Here is an 18,412-nt window from a genome sequence, read left to right as displayed (position 1 = left end):
TGAATACCATCAGCTGGAGGTTGGACTGGCTTCTAACTCAGGGATTTTTTAAAATACAGGTAGTCCTTGATTTACGACCATTTGTTCAGCGACCTGCTCAAAGTTACAACAGTGCTGAATGAATGGTAGTTACAACCGGTCCTCCCCATCCCAACAACCCCGCGATCACGCGATCACGATCTGGGTGCTTGGCAACCAGCTCTTATGACCAGTTGCAGCGCCCTGCGATCAGGTGATCACCATTTGTGACCTTCCCTGCCAGCTTCCCCAGAAAGTCAATGGGGAAGCTGGCAGAGAAGGTTGCAAGTTGCTGGGGTACATCTCCCCCACCTGCACATCCTCCCCCAGCCTTTCTGCGCTTGCACTGTGCCAGCCACTCGCACCCCCCGTGCATCCCTCACACCCTCGCGCATCCCCGCACCCTCCATGACCCTCGCTGTATCTCACACACCCCCACGCACACTCCCAAACCTCACCATGCCTCCCTGGCCCTTACACATGTATAATATACTTTAAATAAAAAAACCCTAACCTATTACGTAAAAGCTATCTACAGTAGTAAAAAAAAACAAAAAAAACCAAGAAAACTCTATACTGAATTACTTAGGGGAAAAAGAGGAAAATAAGATTTTAAAAATCTGGAAGACACAAAACCTCTTTTAAAAAGACAGAGAACAACTAACAACTCAAAACACATGAATTAATTACTTTTAATTCAAAACATCTAGATTAAATCTTTTTTGTATTTATGCATACGTTTACAAGCTATTTAAAGATAAGCACATACGAGGCTATTAAAAGTCATGTAACTTTCTTCAATTTCATCATGATGATTCAGTTTTTAAGCAGTGAATTGAACCCCAACCAAACTGAATCATACTGTTGAGCGTTGCCACTAATTCAAAGTCTGAGAGCTGATAATTTTATTAAACCGACCTTAGGAGCCCAGGACGCAAGCACTCTTCCGTAAGTCCACAATCCGCTGTTTTGCAACAGTCCAGGCTAGACAGACACAAAGCTATCCCTAGACTGAACACTTCCAGATTGTGGGGATATAGTTATAGCACAACATAAATACATTTAATCCTTAATTGGCCTGCAAGAGCCTGGTTCGCTGTCTAGGCGATGAGGACTGACAAGCAGGCCGACCCATGATCTGTGTCCCAAAGTTCCTTTGAACGTATTGGTCTCTGCGGCGAGAAAGAGGGAGGCCCAGCCTTTTTTCATCCTTCTTTGTGGGGTCCGAGAGACCCTGGAGAGAATTTCTGGCTGAACTAAATAATTCTCCAGGTCCTCAGCATTTTACTCGGACCCCACTTTCGGTATCTGACCCAGCCAGCGTCACAGATTCGTGTCTGCTGGCGCCTGAGGTTGGAGCCTTGCATCTCTGCCGCTTGACACCCTTTCGTGAAGCCAGGCCGCCTTCTTGCCAGCAAAGCTCTTAAAATCTTAGCACCAGCGCTGGACAGAGATGCTGGGCCACAGCCTGGCTGCTGGTAGCATCCATTCCAACTTTCAAAGTGGCGATGATCCTGCTCCATTGTACGAAGCCGTCCAGCCTGTGTTTCCGTGGAAAGCCCAACAGAGAACACCGTTCCAGGGTTATCCTGTCCGGCTGGCCTTTCCAGATTTCCCTGCGTATGCAGTCCCGTAGATGCCCTGCAGTGCTCCACTGAACCGCCTGACCGTTCCACGGAAATTTCCGAAATATTTATTACATTTAAAAAAGCTATCTCTGCTCACCACGCCAGGTTCACGTAAAATATACACTGATCTCCTATCAAAAGCATTAATTGACTTTGTTGCAACTGTAAGCCAACATTTTCCCAGGTTTTCTTGCTCCCTGTTTCCACCACGTTGGTTTCGTTCCATGTCCAAAGCCCAAGAGATCTGAAAGTATGAAATGTTTCCCCATGTTCTTCTCTTTTGAATTTAAGTTTTCTGCGTTGTGATTTGCACGCCTTTTTCATCCAGGAGGCCCAAAAACAATGTATCCTGAACCCAAATTAGTTAAACCTTTGTTTACTTGGGAAAACCTGTCACTCTCTCTCTCTGGCTGTTCCCCAAACTGTGACTCTTCCAGCAAGGAAGAATTAAATTAGCTTCTCCTGCTGATCAGGGTACTTTTGCCCAAACTCAGGGACCCTTCCCTGGGCTGTGGATGGTGCCCCCCAGCCCATACCCCAATGCAAGGGCCGCCTCTTCCTTGGGGAGGAGACGGCACAGGGGGGTCCCCCAGAGGCCTGCCTATTCTGCAGGGGTCCCGGTCTTCGCCTTGGTGTGACTTCAAGCCGCAGAGCAGAGAGGAAGCCGCTCTGCCGCAGAGCCAAACGATGCCACCCTTTTCTCTCTAGCATACATCTGCTCCAATCAGATCATGGGCTGGGGCGAAAAAGCCATTGAAATCCGCTCAGTGGAGACGGGGCATCTGGACGGCGTCTTCATGCACAAGCGGGCCCAGCGGCTGAAGTTCCTGTGTGAACGGAACGACAAGGTAGCCAGGGGTGCTGGGCCCGTTCAGGTGCAAGGGAGGAGTTGGGTGCTCAGGGCGCCTGGCCGGGGATGGGGGGTGGGCATGCCAGCCGAGCCAAGCCTACCCGAGCCAGGGGACTTGGTCTTCCTCTGGCGCCAGGCCGGGCCCTTCCTCCTCCTCCCCCCAGGCCCACCTGCCCCGCCTTTCCCTCCCGCAGGTGTTCTTTGCCTCGGTGCGCTCAGGCGGCAGCAGCCAAGTCTACTTCATGACGCTGAACAGGAACTGCATCATGAACTGGTGAAGGGGGCACTCGTCCTGCACCGGCCAGAGGAGCACCCTGCCCAGCTCCAGCCGGGAGTCGCCAGGAGGGAAGCCGGGTGGGCTGCCCCAGTGGCCCTTGGGGAGGGCGAGGCTTGTGGGGGGAGGAGCCCCCTCCTGACTGAGCCCCCCCATGCCCCCCCAGTGCCTCCCCCTCCTACTGGCTGTCTCGAACTGGAGCAAGACCGGCCCTCATCCCAGCTGCACGGAGGAGGGAGGAGGAGAGGAACAGCACCCCCCCCCCCGGGGCCCCCTCCTGCTTGCACTCATGCCCAATCGGCCTTCTTCCACCTGTGGTGATCTGGGCACGTGGTCCCCAGCAGCCTTTCTTCCCGGGGCTCTCTGGAGTCCTTGGGGGTGCCTGTCCTCTGGGGACCGGGGGCTGTTCCTCCTCCCCCGGCCCCCAGCTTTGGGCTCAACATGGATGCATATCAGAATTCTCTCCCACCCAAACAAGAGGGGAGCTGTGTATATTTTGCTTTAATTATTCTTTTGTAATGGCAATTTAAGTAATTAACTAATGAAGCACTTTAATGGCCCAGCTCACCAGGGTGGGCACGGGGTACCCTCAGAGGCCTGGGCCACGGTCCCTGCCCCCGGGATGGGGGGGCCTTTCCTTCTCCCAGGCAGGAGAGGGAAGCGTTTCGGCTCTTGTCCTCCTCCTGCCGCCCCCCGCCCCGTCCTCCATTTTGGCTAGGCTTGGGGTGCTTACACAGGGCTTACTCTGGTGATTCGCTGGTGCAGACACAGGCCGGGAAAAGGCTCCCGCTTGCGACTCTTCTTGATTTCTTGTGCAGTTTGCTTGCATTTGTATATAATCCCCTCCCTCACCTCTCTGTGGAAAAAGGGAGCTGCCCCGCCCTCCAGGAATCAGTGGTGGCCTTGGCGTCTCATCTCTTGATAAAAGAACCAAAATCTGTGACTCCGCCTGTCTGGTTGTAGCTCCTTTCTGCGCTGCGAGAAGGGGAACCCCCGTCCGTCCGAGGCGCCCTTTGGCCCTGTCCAGACAAGGGCCCGGGAGGGGTGTTTCTGCCGCCGCAGGAAGGCCGGTCTTGGCTTCTGACGGCGGTTGGCTTCTCCTCGAGGCAGGGCAAGAGGTCTGAAGGGGGCCGGAGCCGGAAGGAAAGGCTGCGTTGACCTTGTGGGAAAGCCGCCGTGCCGTGCCGTGCCGTAGCGCACGCTAGGAGACCCAGGGCGGGGCGCGCCTCCTTGCCGGTCTCCAACGAGGTGCCCGGAGGGCCTCGGCCGGGCCAGCTCCCGGGGCCCCAGCATCCCCAGGGCGAGGGCGCCCTCTAGCGGCGGCGGGGGGGCGCGCGCGTCTTCCTGCGGGCTCCTGAAAGAAACGGAGTCGTCGGGGAGGGGTCGGGTCGGCCTCGCGGACGCCCGGGGCGGGAGGCTGCTGGTCTCGGCGGGAGCCTCCTCGCCGGGCAGGCGCGTCTCTGCGCTGGGCAAACGCGGGCGGGGGCGGCGGTTGCCTTCTTCCTCCGAGGCGGAAAGGTCGGGGCGGACGGGGATCCTGCAGAGGCCGGCGACAGCGGGGCAACTTCCTCCGAGAGCGCGCAGCCCAGGCGGCTCCCCGGCGCCGCAACCCCCGGCCAGGCCTCTGCACGCACCGAAGCCGTCGGCCGGGGCCGGGGCCCGGGCCCTCCCGCAGTCAGCAGCAGCCCGGGACCGCCGAGCGCCGCCTTCCGCAGAGGAGCCGGACAGGGAGAGCGCGCGCCCGGCTACGCGGCGGCGCTGCAGACGTCGGCTGATGCGCCGCGGGGCCGGGAGGCTCGTGCGGCTCCAGGGATGCGCCCGCGCGCCCCCGTCCTCCCGCGAGCCCGCGGTGTCGGGAAGCTCCCAGGCGCGGTTCAAAGTGGTCCGAAGACGGGAGGCGCAGGACGCGCCGCTCCTCCTCTGGACCTGCTGCTGTTCCGGGGGGGGAGGGAGAGGCTGTCGCAGCCCGCCCCCCCACGCTGCCTCTTCCGGAAGAGGGCCCGCCACCCCGGGATGCAGATCAGCGTGGCCGGGGGGGCGGACTCTTCCGGGGCTGTGGGGAGGGAGAGCCCATTTGGTGCGGCAGACGGGGCGCCGGCCTGAAGGTCAGGAGGCTGTGAGTTCTAGTCCTGCCTTAGGCACGAACGCCGGCTGGGTGGCTTGGGGCCAGTCCCTCTCTCAGCCCAACCCACCTCACAGGGCTGTTGTTGCAGGGACAATAGGCGGCAGGAGCGTTACGTACGCTGTCTTGAATTGGCTAAAATAGGAGGGGATGTAAATCTAATCATAGTAATCATGGGGGAGGGGGGCCTTTTCACGATTCATGGGACCAAGAACTGCCGGAACCACCGCTAAGGCCACTTGACTGGGTTCAGCGTGCTGGGAAGAGGAACTGGGTGTCTCCCTCACGCACGTCCAGCAGTCCATTTGGATCTGACGCGCTTGAGGATGGGCCTCTGCGGCTGGCTTTTCCCGGGCAGAATAAGCCACGCTCTTTGGGCCCTGCGCCCTCCTGCTAGTCGCTCAACCTGCATCTGGAGTCGGTCGTCCCCTGCCCCTGTTGGACTGAATCCCCACTGACTGCAAGCAGCCTGGCAATAGGAGGGAAGGTGGAACTGCAGACCCACAGCCAGAGGGCCGCAGTCCCCCCCCCACCCGTGTCTCAAGCAAACTCGGCCCTTTTTCTGGATGGACCCTTGGGCCTTCCGATCATCCAGGTCTCTGAACTGCTTGGCCCTTATAAGGAGGCCGCAGCGTATTTTACTCTCACAGCCCCGAAGGTGTCCCTTCCTCGGTCCAAGCTGTAGGACGAGCGGCTGCCCTGCCTCTGCTCCCAGGGCCATTCTCCAGCAGGCCCCGGCAGGCTGACGAGGAGCCAGGCGACGTGGCGGGAAGGGGCAATCCTGAACTTCTTGCAAACACGATAGATCCGGGGCCCCGTTGTAAGACTGGGGACTTCAGCAGTCTTCAGCTGCCGTTCTTTCAGGGTGACTCTCTGCCCTTGCTGGTATCTGGCCAGACGTGCCCCAGGAGCTCCTTGCAGAGCTGGACGGTACCAGCTCAGGTACAGCCACCCCAGGCAGCAGAGCACCGCCAGGGCCGGCAGAGCCACGAGTGCCAGGCAGGCGATGTACAGAGTCAGACGCAGAAGGCAGCAATAACCAGCCAGCCAGTTTGCTGGGGTCCCTTTACGAGTGGCCACGCCAAGAACCCTGACGGGCAGGGCAGGGCACAGACAGTGACCAGCGGGCATGGAGGAAGCTGCTGGAGAAAAGACACGGGTGGAAGCAGGAGTAGAAATTGTGGGTGAGCTTTTGCCGTGAGTGATTGAGGGGACAAGGGCTCCAAGAGTGCTTGGAAGGTGCCTGGTCACAGCCATTGTTGGGGGTGGTGTACTCTGGGAAACAGGGGCTGTGGGCATCAAGGTGGTGGTTCTGTGAGCAAAAGTGGGGGAAGGGGTTGCAGTTGGCGTGGTAGGAACACTGAAGATTTTGGATGGGGTGGTTGGGAGGTGGGTGGTGGGGGAGGCTGGTGTCCCTGTGGTTAGAGGTTGCAGTTTTGAGGGTGGAGTTGACCTTCCCACAATGACACCAGCAGTGGAAAGGTTAAAAGCAGCAACTGCTGGGGTTGTAGTGAGAACATTAATAGCGGTTGATGGAACATGACTGGTGGCTGTGCGAGCGTATGTGGTTGTGGAGCTAAATGCTGACGTGCTTGTTGCGATTGTGGGAGAAGCACCAGTCGTGGTGATGGCTGTGCTTGGGCTGTGTGAGGAGAGGCTGGAAGGTACAGGGAACAACGCGGTCCGGGAGACAACAGCAGAGAACTTCAAAGTGGAAGGAGTGGGAGCGAGAGTCCGAGGATCGTCTGCATCGTCTTCTCCGCCTTCTGCCTCTTCACCATCTCCAAGTTGCCTGCAGACAGCTTGGAAATGCATGACAGGCCGCCCCTTCTCCTTGTGTGGCTCGTGGCACTGGACGCTCTCTGGGTCATTCTCCGTGACCACCTTCTCAGAGCCATCCTCCTGCACGGACGTGCGAGTATACACGCTGATCTCATTCTCGATGATCCAGTCCCGCAGGTACAGCAGCTGGCAGTCGCACAGCCAGGGGTTCCCGGCCAGGTAGACGTATGCGTACGCAGCCTCCTCGGAAAAGAAGCCATCTGGCACGCGCCGCAGCCGGTTCCTTTCCAGCCGCAGGATCTCCAGGTTGGGCAGCTCCGCCAGCAGGTCCGGGGGCAGCCCCTCCAGGAGGTTCTCCGACAGGTCCAGGTCCCTCAGTTCCCCCAGGCCCTGGAAGGCTCCCGTGGGCAGGCGCCACAGGCGGTTGCCTTGGAGCTCCAGGTCCCGCAGCTGCCCCAGGTCGCGGAAGGCCCCCTCGGGCACACGGGAGATGTTGTTATGCCCCAGGGCCAGGCGCTTCAGGCCGGGCAGTCCCCGGAAGTCCGGCAGCCTCCCCAGGCTGTTGTGGGACAGGAGCAGCTGCTGGAGTTTGGGCAGCGGTGCGCTGGCCTCCAGGGCTTCCAGGCTGTTGTTGGACAGGTCCAGCTCGCTCAGCTGCTGCAGGTGCTGGAAGGAAGCCATGGCCACCCGGGCCAGGGAGTTGGAGCCAAGCAGCAGGATCCCCGTGTCCTTGGGCAGCCCGGCGGGGATGCTGGGCAGCCCCTTGCCCACGCAGCTCACCTGGAGCAGATCCTTGATCTTGTTCATCTCGGATTCGCAGTGCTCGGCAGGGGTGGGGAGCACGGCTGCTGCCGCAGCAACAAGGAGAGCCAGGAGGAGGGGGGCCAGGAAACCCTGCAGCATCTGTGGGAAAGAGGCCACACAGAGGGTCTGAGGGTAAGCATTCAAACCATGGCTATTTAGAGACTTGGGTGACTCAGGGTGGGTATTGTTCTGACCTTGAGGCTTGCGTCCATGTCCCTCTGACCAAAGGCTTGGAGAATGAGGACCTCTGGGGCCTGGTGAAAAGCCCAGGAGGAGAAGGGCTGCGTAGAATTGCCAAGGAAGGAGCTGCCCGTGTTCCAGCTTCGAGAAGACCCTTTACAGGCCTTTCAGGAAGGGGAGCAACTCCTAGGAATTTGCTGAGCCTCAGCACCTCCCATGGAGCCCAAAACAGAGAGGCAGTGGGTCTTCTAAGACTAACAAGCTCAGCCCCTCTCAGTCCACAAGGATCCTGAAGGCATCTTTACATCAACCCATCCTTGGTTGCAAACGGTTGTTAATGGCAGCCCCCTGTGGCTGGTCTTACTGTTGCTTTTTCAGGCAGTGGCAGGGTCCAGGAGGCCCAACAACTCTCTTTATTAACATTATAAACTTAGACTTTGGGCACAGCGGGGCAGGGGGAGCAGCAGAAAAGCGAGAGGTTGTCTGTTCTTAACAGAGCATCTCCTGCCATGGCAGGGGTATCTTCCTCCCTAGTCCCTTATGGCAGCCCCCATTTTTCTTGTTGCCCCTCTGAGAGGGGCACACAGCCTTCTCTGCTACTCTCCACACTGAAAATATCAGCTGCAATTGATTGACTACATGCCCTCAAGTTGGGGTTGACTCTTAATGACCATCAAGATTGACTTTCTCCAGGAATCCGCCTTAATCATAACCATTAATTTTAATAAAAGTTTGATGGAGGTTTGGATGTAACTAAAACAGATTCCACTGCTGATACTAATTCAGGAGTTTTACACACAGCCAATGCATCTGGGTCCAAATGTGAATTAATTGGCTATACTGTCGTTTTGCAGTGCTAACTAGTTTAGATTCTACAACTTCCAAAAATATCTTGCAGCCTTCAGTGCAGGAAATGCAGCAGAGCTATGGCTAAAAAGGGAGCTGAGCCCCCTGTGACACCAAAACAGTTGCAAAATAACCCTCATTAGGCCCATCGTGGATTCTGCATTCAGTATCTATCAGAACGGTATACAGACACCACTCTGATACGTTCTATACATCCCTTTCTGCAAGTGCCGGGCGTCGGGGCCTGGACAGCTCCTAAGCTGGTGCACAGGTCCAATTCCCAGTAGCGTGTTTGAACCCATAGAATAACGTCTGGTTCCTTACATCTGAGGAGTCCCAAATAGGATGAAACTGGCTATGTCGTGCCTGCCTCCTGGTAATCAAGGTAGCTATATTCCCAAAATGAAGCTAGGATCAAATATAAGCCACATAAAAAGCTGAACTTCTACAAAAACAAATCTCCCATCTTTACATGAAAACTAAATAAAGTAAATCTAGGGGAATTGCCCTCACCACAAAGAAGTTATTAATAGCTTAGCAACCTGATTAAACAAGTTAGATGTGGTGTAATACATCAGAGGAATATCTTTAAGTAAACATTTCGCTCACAAATCTATATTAATTTTATCTGTCCCCATGAGCAAGGTGGAATTTTAAACTACCTATTTACTTAGATTTTCATTTGTGATTTAAAAAACTGGTAAATGCAAAGCCACATGTGAGGAAAGTTTATTTAAAATAATTATTCTCCCCCAAAAACACTGTCCTTGGGCAGCACTGGATAGCCGATTAGATTGACAATAGTCTCTGCAAGTGAAGGGGGAGGACAGTCAGCAGAAATAAGATCTGGTGCTGGCTGCAGCTCAGAGCACAAACTCCTTGCGGGTTGCAACTTAAACTAAGGAAAATAAATAAAATAACCAGACTAATAAAGCACAGCCTCAGCACTGCTCTGTATGATTATGTGGCGAAGGTATAGATTTACTGATTGGATTAGATCAACAGAAAGAGCCCAGGCTGAAATTTGAGGCCCCTTTAAGACAAGGCCAGCGAGAGAAGGAAAAGCAAAAGGCGTTTGGCACCCCAAGCCTGTAGCCATCCCTGCCAGACAGGAATGTTCCAGGCCACCTGATGTGCCCATGGAAGCATTGTATGGTGACGAGAAAGCAAAGTGAGGTCAGAATATGGCACAACAGTTCCAATGGTTCGAAGTAGGGAAAGGAGCCTGTATTTATTTAAGCTCTACGCAGAATGTATAGTGAGAAATGCTGGACTAGAAGAAATAGAAGTTGGAATTAATTAGCTGCTGAGAGAAACACCCACAAACTCAGCTATGGTGACGATGCCACTTTGACGGCTGGAAGAGAAGAAGATTTAAGGAATCTCTTGCGGAAGGGGAGACAAGGGGGTGCAAAAGCTGGTCCACTGCTCGGTGTTGACAAACTCAGATTGTGTCAGAAGGCAACAGGCAGAGGAGCAGCTGAAGTAGGAACAGGCGCTATCTTTCCCAGCTGAGACGTTTAAGCGGGGGGAGCGGGAGGCTGCAGCTGTAAAACAAAGCAGCACCTGCCGCTAGGGAGGAGGTCATGACACATCTGGACAAAAGGTCGGTGTGCAGAAACATCAGAATCACCGCAGAGGCCTGCATCATCAAGGCCACCGTTTTCCCAGTTGCAGCAGGGCCGTCTGGCCAAACAAACAAAGAAACAAGAAAAAAAGGGATGCCTTCGAACTGTGGTGCTGGAGAAGATGGTGGAGAAGATCTTGATCTGAAAGAAGGTCACATCATTCGGGACCGGGTGAAGAAAACTAGCATGCTTGCAGGAAGTGTAAACAATGAAGCTCCAGCTTAGACGTTTTGCACGCGGAATGCGAAGGCAAGAGAGCCATGGAGAAGATGCTGTTGCTTGGGGAAATTTAGGGCAACCGGAAAAGGCTGCCAGGAGACAAGGCGGCTCCAAGAAGCTGCCCCCGAGAGAACTTCCCGCTGGCTAAAGGATGCATCTGGCCACTGAGCGCCGGAAGCCATCACCTGACTGAACCCCCACCATTATTCTGAACTATTTAAGGAATGCAAGAAAAATGTGTTACTGATTTCAACGGAGACTTCAGAACCTATAAGAGTAAATGGTACTTATGCCAGCTGAGTGCTGAGAAAGTTCCTAGCTTCTGGATCATCCCCATCCACGCTGGTGTAAAAGAGAAAACCTTTGCGCTCATCTTAAGCCACTGCCATTCCAGAAGCCTCTCGGGCTTGGCTCAGCCGCCACTTAAAGACCGGAGTGGAAGGTGAGCTGCCAAAGGTGCCCTCTACCTCTGCCCAGGTAGAGCTGGCAAAATGCCTGGGAAGCTGCAGGCCCCCCGGGAGCCTCCCAGGGTCTTAAGCCAGAGCAGCCGGAGCTCTCTGGGCTCCTGGTTTCTCCACGGAGAGCCAGGGCGATCCCAGTCAAGGGAGGGACAAGAAGACCCGCGTGAGTCCCCCGCTGGCGCCGTGAAGCTCTGAGAAGAGAAGAGGCTTTGAGCTCAGATTCAAGGTCACCACGGGGAGAGGAAGAGGATCTGCAGTTGTACAAAGTTGCCAAATTGAGTTGCCTCAGTTCAGTCCCACCAAGCCCCAAAGCTTCCTGGCTTGCTTGGCATCTGGTCTGAGGAACTCAGTCTTTTTTCTGGGTCCAATGGCTTATTTTTGCCTCCCTGAACCAACACTGCTGCCTGCCGCTTTTCTACTTCAGCCCAGAGAGAAGCCTGCCTCACAGGGCAGGCATTCTCCCCCTTGCCATGCTCCTTCACGCAGAATCCTACCTTGCTGCGATGCTCCTGAGTTGCACGCTTGCTGGCGCTCCAGGCCCAGGTCGCAGTTGAGCTGGCTGCAGCTGAGCCTCCTCCCGTTTCAGGGTCCTTTGGGGACAGTCCTCTGGGTTTAAGGGGCTTTCAAAGAGGGCCGAACGCCTGAGGGTGGCAGCCTGGCCGGTAGAGACCCAGAGCCAGGGGAGGCCTTACGTGGTCACAGGAGCTGGGACCCTTGGCCCTCTAGCAGCAGGTCGGTGGTCCTCCTCTCCTAGCCACAGCGGTGGTGTGGATGTGAGGTCTTGTCCTCCCGTAGAAGCCAGATAAAGGCCAGCTGCTACCGGGGGTGGGGGTGGGGGGGAGACGGGGCTTTATCTGTCTGCCCAGATGGAGCCCTGGGAGGAAGAGCCTGGCCAGTTTTCCAGCCCTTCCTTGATCCCCCTCCCACCCCCACCCTGCTGCCACCAGAGCCAGGCTCCTGGGCCCACAAGCAGGTGGTGGAGATTCAAAGGGCTGCCTTGGGGGACACTCTGGGCCTGGGGGGGTTCCCTTGAAATAAGTGCAGCCCAGAAGGAGAACCCCCAAGCAGAGGTGCAGACCTTCCGGGATTCGGAGTTCCCAGCAAAAGGCAGATGATTTCCGTCGGTCCATTGAGAAGGGATCTCTCCCTGCATCAGGCCTTGGGGTCCTGGTGTCATTAGGAAGCCCCCGGACGGGGCTGGCTTCATCCATGTGCGTAACCAGGTCCCAGGACCAAGCCGCTGCTGCTTGGGGCTCCACCATCCCCCGAATCCCGCCCCTTGGACTGCGATGTGGCATGCAGCGTGTGAACACACATGGCCAGGATCAGGATCTCTTGCAAACACAGCCTGCCTGCAGCGAGACAGCATTGCTTGCTCCTACCGGCCACCCCCCCAACCCCCCAGTTGCTAGAAGGGATGGATCATTGGGGTGGCAGAGCTTCTGACGGGTCGCAGGGCCCCCCAGCCTGACGGATGTCTCTGGATGTTGGAGATGAGTTGCTGGGGGGGCGGGGAGGGGGAGCTTATGGCTCCATGTCTCTAGTCCTCGGTCAGTGCCACTGACCTGGCGCTCGGTGCAGATTGGACTAGAGGGGCTGATGTCCGATCTTTCCTGAGAGGTGGGCCCTCACTTTGCTTTCAGCTTCACGCCGTTTCAGGCTCCCGGTGGCCTTGAGCCCACCCTTGGCCAGTTCTCGGGGGGGAGGGGCCGGGGGCTCACAGGCCGCCCTCTCCTGCGGGTCTGTGGCCAGCCCGCCTGAGGGCAGCTCCTGGCCAGCTGCTGCCTCCCCAGGCTGTCCTGGGCCAGGGAGCCCTGGCTGCGGGGGCAGGGGGCGGCAGGGAGTCCCGTCGTGGAGGGGGCAGCTCTCAGCAGCAAACCCGCAAGTTATTCGAGGCCAGTCAGGCAGCATGCGGAGAGTGGAGCATCTACCCCGTCCCCTAGCTGCTCTGACAGGCATGCCAAGCATGTGCCAACAGGTGCACGCGAGCTTGGGAAGCACATGTCTCAGATGCTTGGGGGGGGAGGATATCCGGCGCCCCCTCCCACTGCAGCCGGGAGCAACTCAAAATAACTCTCCCCTCCGCAAAGCCAGTCCCTGCAGGGTCGCCATGAAGGCCGTCAGCAGCCTGGGCGGAAGCCTCTGGATGGGGCTTCTTCTCTGCCGGGCAGCCCTTGGTAGGGAATGGAGCAACAAAGGCTTGGCTGTTTGGGGGAGCTGCTCCCCGGGGCCTAATCCTGCCCCCCATCCCTCCCCCAGGGTCTCCGGAGGGCAACAAAGAGCTCCAGCTCTTCAACCGCCTTTTCGCCAACTACAACAAGTCCACGTGGCCAGTGCGCAGGGTGGGCGAAGTGCTGCAGGTCTCCGTGAAGCTGACCCTCACCAACCTCATCTCACTGGTAGGGAGACCGCCTTTCCCCAGCTGCCAGCCTGGCTTTCCTCCAGCGCTCCCCAGAGGGAAGGGGAGGACGGCGGCAGTGCCCCTTCAGGGCCTCAGGAGAGCTGGGGATCGCTGCCAACGGGTCTGCTGTCCCTCCCTCCCTCCCTCCCTCCCTCCCTCCCTCCCTTCCTTCCTTCCTTCCTTCCTTCCTTCCTTCCTTCCTTCCTTCCTTCCTTCCTTCCTTCCTTCCTTCCTTCCTTCCTTCCTTCCAGAACGCCAAAGAGGAGACCCTGACCACCAACGTCTGGATCACTCAGGCAAGGACTGGCCTGGGACTCTGCGCCTGCCACGTGCTGGACGGCCAGCCGCTCTTGGGGCTCCCCGCAGAGGCTTCGGCTCACCACTGTCCCCCTGCCCTGCTGCGGGGCGTTTCCACCCCTCCCATCCAGGCAGCATTGGCACCAGACCTTCCCAGAAAAGGTGCCCCTGCCAGGCTTTGGGAGCAGCCCCCAAGTGGTGGATTTCTGCCTCACCCCCAGCCCCACCCCACCCCACCAGCTGGAAGCCCTGGGCATGGCAGAGGGACGCTGGGTTCTCCCAGGTTATCTGCCTTGCCGGGCGCATCATCTTGCCCTTCTTTCCCGCATGGCTCCAGGAATGGGTAGACTATCGGCTGAACTTTAGCAGCGAGGAGTATGACAAAGAGCTCCGGGTCCCATCTGACCTGGTATGGCTGCCGGACATCGTCCTGGAGAACAAGTGAGTGGGGGCTGAGGGTTGGCTGTTGAAGGCGGGTGTCCTCCTCCTCCTCCTCCTCCTCCTCTTCCTCCTCCTCCTCCTCACGCTCCCCTCTCCCCCCAGCATTGATGGCAACTTTGACGTGGCCTATTCTGCCAATGTCCTGATCTCCCCCGGGGGGAACATGTATTGGCTGCCCCCCGCCATCTTCCGCAGCTCCTGCCCCATCGAGGTCACCTTCTTCCCTTTCGACTGGCAAAACTGCTCCCTCGTTTTCCGGTGGGTAAGAGTTGCTGCTTCTGGGGGCAGCCTGGCCCAGGACGGCCCTGGTGCTCTGACGGGGGGCAGAGGCAGGTTGGCACGCGGGTCCCCTTCCCGAGCTACGGGATGCTGAGGGAGTAGACCCCCGGGGAGGCCTGGTCTTCCCCAGCCCTGCCTTCTGCCTCCCCAGGTCGAAGACGCACAACGCCAGAGAAGTAGAACTCCAGTACGGACTTGATGACAACACCCAAGAGCCAGTGAAGGAGGTCATCATTGATCCAGAGGCTTTCACAGGTAGCTGGGGAGGGGGCTTGCACGCTGGCCCGGGAAACGGGGCCTGGGGCTCCCCAGCGCTGGCCTGGCGACCGGGCCTCTGGGCAGCCCAGGCCCAGAGCGGCCAGCTGGAACGCCAGGTGGGCCCTTGTTTCAGAGAACGGGGAGTGGACCATCCGGTACCGCCCGGCCCGCCTCATCCTGGCCCCCGTGCCCGGGCTCGAGGCTCCGGGCTTCTCCGAGATTCACTACTTCCTCATCATCCAGCGCAAACCTCTTTTCTACACCATCAACATCATTGTGCCCTGCGTCCTCATCTCCTCCCTGGTGGTCCTGGTCTACTTCCTGCCTGCCCAGGGTGAGGGGCCAAGGCAGGGCTGCTGGGGGTGGGGAGGGGAGGGCAACCTGTGGAGGGCACTGGGAGGCCTGGGGCAGCCTGCCAGGTCTCGCCAACGGGATTCCTGCCTGGCAGCTGGAGGGCAGAAGTGCACCGTCAGCATCTCGGTCCTGCTGGCCCAGACTGTCTTCCTCTTCCTGATTGCCCAGAAGGTGCCTGAGACGTCACTCAGCGTCCCCCTCATTGGCAAGTGAGTGGTCGCCGGCCTGCAGCACTGGCGGGTGGGGCCGGGGCAATGGCTCGGCCCATCCTGTCACCCCTCTCCTTCCGATGGCAGGTACCTGCTCTTTGTGATGACGGTGGCCACGCTGATCGTCATGAACTGCGTTGTGGTGTTGAATGTCTCTCTGCGCAGCCCCAGCACCCACCTCATGTCCCCGAACCTCAAACACGTGAGGAGGAAGCTCGGGGCCAGGGAGGGCGTCCCTTACTTGTTCAAGGGCAGAAAATGAGGCCGGCACGGTGCGGCTGGAGCCAAGAACGAGGCCGGTGCAGACACAGACACCTGCTCTGAACCTTGCGCGTTGGTGCTGAGGGCTGCAGTGGGACCCTTCGCGGTCGTCCCGCTTCCTAAGGCCTGAGCAACAACCCCTTCAGATTCCAACACGCCAGAGTAGAACACGGCAGCCCCTCAGAGGTTGAGTCCGGCTAGCTGACCTTGCCCAAGGGGGCCATCTCCTCTCCACGGGAGGTCATCAGAAAGTCCAGGCAGCAGAAGGAAGGCAGAAAGGCGAAATCCGCCAGGGCCTGCAGGCACCCCCCCATCACACGGTCTCTCCCAGGGGGCAGGAAGGAAGGAAGGAAGGGAAGGGAAGGAAAGGCAGGAGATGTGGAAAGGAAAGGCGTTCCACCAAGAAGGCAGGCTCAGTGACTTGCTCTTGGTTTTCACCCTCCAGGTATAACTGGCAATCATTCGTGCCATTTTCCCCATCAGCTACGACCTCCTTGGTCTTCAGTCGATTAATTTCTAGATCCGTATTCCTTCCTGACATCCACGGAAAATATTTCGGGTTCTCAGCACAGCAGAATCCATGTGCACACAGCCCCAACACGCCACTCACTGCACGGGTTCCTAATAAATCTATCCATAAACACATGAAATAGCCTTGAACGTCAGCAGAAGCTTGAGTTACACCAACCTCCCCTTCCGGTGACTTCACACGTAGGGTAAGCCGTGAGAAAGCACGCCGAGAAACCCAGCCAACTGGCATGCAGTCGGTAACTATGGAGTAGTGAGAATCCAGTCCTATACATTTTAATTGCAAGGCAGTTTGGGCCATTGTGCAGAAAATGGGCATGTCGGGCTTGGCGGTAATGGCGGTAGGAACAGAGGAGGAGTGAAGACGTGTGGGGCTTCTTGACCTCGAAGGTGCCTCTTCCTGTGCCAATCTCTCCGGTCTCCTCCTCTCCATCAGCTCTTCCTGAAGATCCTTCCACGCTACCTGGGCTCCACCGTAGGACCCGCAGGTGATGAGCCCCAGGACGCCCCCCGCCCTCGCCGACGCAGCTCCTTCTCCATTATGGTCAAGGCCGAGGAGTACATCTTGAAGAAGGCCCGGAGCGAGGTCCTCTTCGAGCACCAGGGGCAGCGACACGGGCTGCAGAGGGCGCCCAATTACGGTGCGGCTTCGGAGCCAGGGGCCCGGTGATCCAGCCCGGGGGTGGGGGGCAGGGTGGGCGGAAGGAGGACAGGTAAACAAGAAGCGGGGGGACTCCTCCGGGTGTCTCTCCTCCCGCCTGCCTGGCTGCCAGCCGGGGGATGAGGGCGAACTCAGCCAAGAACCAAACTTGATCTTGCCCTGCCGTGCCCTCCTGAGGAAAGCAGGTGCGGGCAATAGGACTCTCATTCCTGAGAGGGCACCCGCTCCCGGTCAAGCCCTTGAAATCATACGCTTGGCGGGGGGAGGGGTCACCCAGGCCACCTCTGTCTTGCCCGGGGGTCTCCGACTTCCCTGCAGGCTGCCGCCCTTTCTGGCCATGAATAGAACCGTGGCTCCACAGCCCAAGATCTCTGCCGGCTGCCTCCTGCATTGCCTGCTTCCGCAAAGCCCCTCAGCTGCCAAGGAAGAATGGCCAACAGCAGAAGGATGAGTAACAGGGCAGCAAGGCCAGGTGGGCAGAAATGCCCCCTACGAATGAGCGACCAGGGCAGCACTGGCATTCCCCAAAAAGAGAGACCCAGAAGCGCTCTGCAGCCAGGGGGGATGTGAGGGGGAGAGAGGGAGAGGGAGAGAGAGAGAGGATTTGCACTTCCTTGATTTTCACCAGCCTTTCTTCCCACCCGATCCTCCCCCCCAGGTGGGCTGGACGTGCAGATGACCACCATCTTGTACAAGAACCTATCCAGCCTGGCCCCAGAGATCAAAGAATGCGTGGACGCCTGCAACTTCATCACCAAGAGCACCAAGGACCAGAGTGCTGATGGGGCGGTGAGTCCGCTGATGCCAACTCAAGGAGAAGGTGCCCCCGCTCCATTTCCCCACTGTCCTGACCCCTTCGCTACGTCTCCCCCTTACAGGAGATCGAGAGCTGGGTGCTAATTGGGCAGATGATAGACAAGCTGTGCTTCTGGATTGCAATCTTGCTCTTCACCACTGGTACTCTTGCTATCTTTTTCATGGGGCACCTCAATACGGTGCCTGAGGACCCTTTCTCAGGCCAGGAAGACTAGTAGGGCAAGGGGCCCTTTGCAGCCTCACGTCACCCTGGCTGGATGCAAAACGAGCTCCCCCCACTCAGTCTGTGGGACTGCCTGATTCCAGCCCCAACCGCCAAGCAGGCAGAAGGGGGCAGCCAGGGACCACCGGCAGCTATTTCTACAAAGCTGCTCAGGTGCTCTGCGACGGAAGGCTCTGTGTGGCTCCCAAGCTCGCACACGCGTACGCACACCTGCCTAATGCATTGAAATAAAAGCTGCAGATCCTCTGAACCGTGTCTGAAGCAGGCTTTCCCCCTCCTTGTGGGTCTTGGTTTGTCAGGTCGGGTGTCTCTGCACCAGGCCCACAAGGGAGCAGAGCACGGCCGGACCCCCTCTTGGTCCAAAGAGTTTCCTTTTTGATTATCGCCCCTGCCCCACCTTTCGAAAGCCCCACACCTCTTGGCTTCCCTGTGACGGGAAAGGACCGGACTGGATCTGGCCAAAAGCCTCCCTGCTGTGGCTCACCCTGCCAGCCAGATGGCCAAAAGGAAGGCAAGACAGCCAACCCCATAAGTGCCCCCCTCAGAGGACTCAAATGTGTGTGTGTGTGCGTGTGTGTGTGTCAGGGCACAGAAAAGCTAGGGACCACTTGAAATGGGAATTGTGGAGGGTGGAGGGGAGCCTCCGTTTCCTCTCCTTGGTCTCATCGCGTGTTATCACAAAGCCACAGCTGTTGCCACATCTGGTGGGAGCAAAGGCCTGCCGGGGGGCGGACTTCCTTGCCAGATACTGCCAGGAGCCCATCTTCCTCTAAGGGACCAAAGGCTCCCACCCACTGGCCTTTAGACCTACAAACCTCCTCTATCGCACTTCTCCTTTTTCGGCATAAAAAGCCACGATGCTCACGTGCCGG

General features: G+C 57.8%; 2 protein-coding genes across 30 annotated transcripts in view; both read left to right on the top strand.

Moving 5' to 3' along the window:
- The window catches only part of MINK1 (misshapen like kinase 1), a 29,731-nt gene extending 26,018 nt beyond the window's left edge, over positions 1-3,713 (top strand). For all 29 annotated transcript variants that reach the window (XM_088142012.1, XM_088142010.1, XM_088142026.1 and 26 more), the window contains 2 exons: positions 2,355-2,494; positions 2,691-3,713. In XM_088142012.1, the coding sequence (XP_087998138.1) occupies positions 2,355-2,494; positions 2,691-2,774 (224 nt within the window). In that variant the 3' untranslated portion in view covers positions 2,775-3,713. The remainder of the gene's footprint in view (positions 1-2,354; positions 2,495-2,690) is intronic.
- A 2,568-nt stretch (positions 3,714-6,281) lies between these two features.
- Positions 6,282-17,780, top strand: CHRNE (cholinergic receptor nicotinic epsilon subunit). The gene is made up of 12 exons (XM_088142104.1): positions 6,282-6,980; positions 13,072-13,211; positions 13,465-13,509; positions 13,848-13,951; positions 14,054-14,209; positions 14,382-14,485; positions 14,622-14,822; positions 14,937-15,051; positions 15,139-15,253; positions 16,277-16,481; positions 17,160-17,290; positions 17,380-17,780. Exons 1-12 carry the CDS (start codon positions 6,902-6,904, stop codon positions 17,530-17,532), a joined length of 1,548 nt encoding a protein of 515 aa, XP_087998230.1. The 5' UTR covers positions 6,282-6,901; the 3' UTR covers positions 17,533-17,780.
- Positions 17,781-18,412: the final 632 nt, after the last annotated feature.

The sequence above is a fragment of the Python bivittatus genome, unplaced genomic scaffold (genome assembly GCF_059951505.1).
Source record: "Python bivittatus isolate LINGU-HERP-01145 unplaced genomic scaffold, Pbiv_v1 ctg000370_np1212, whole genome shotgun sequence".
NCBI classification, from domain to species: Eukaryota; Metazoa; Chordata; class Lepidosauria; order Squamata; family Pythonidae; genus Python; species Python bivittatus.
This window is presented reverse-complemented; position numbering and strand designations above follow the sequence as displayed.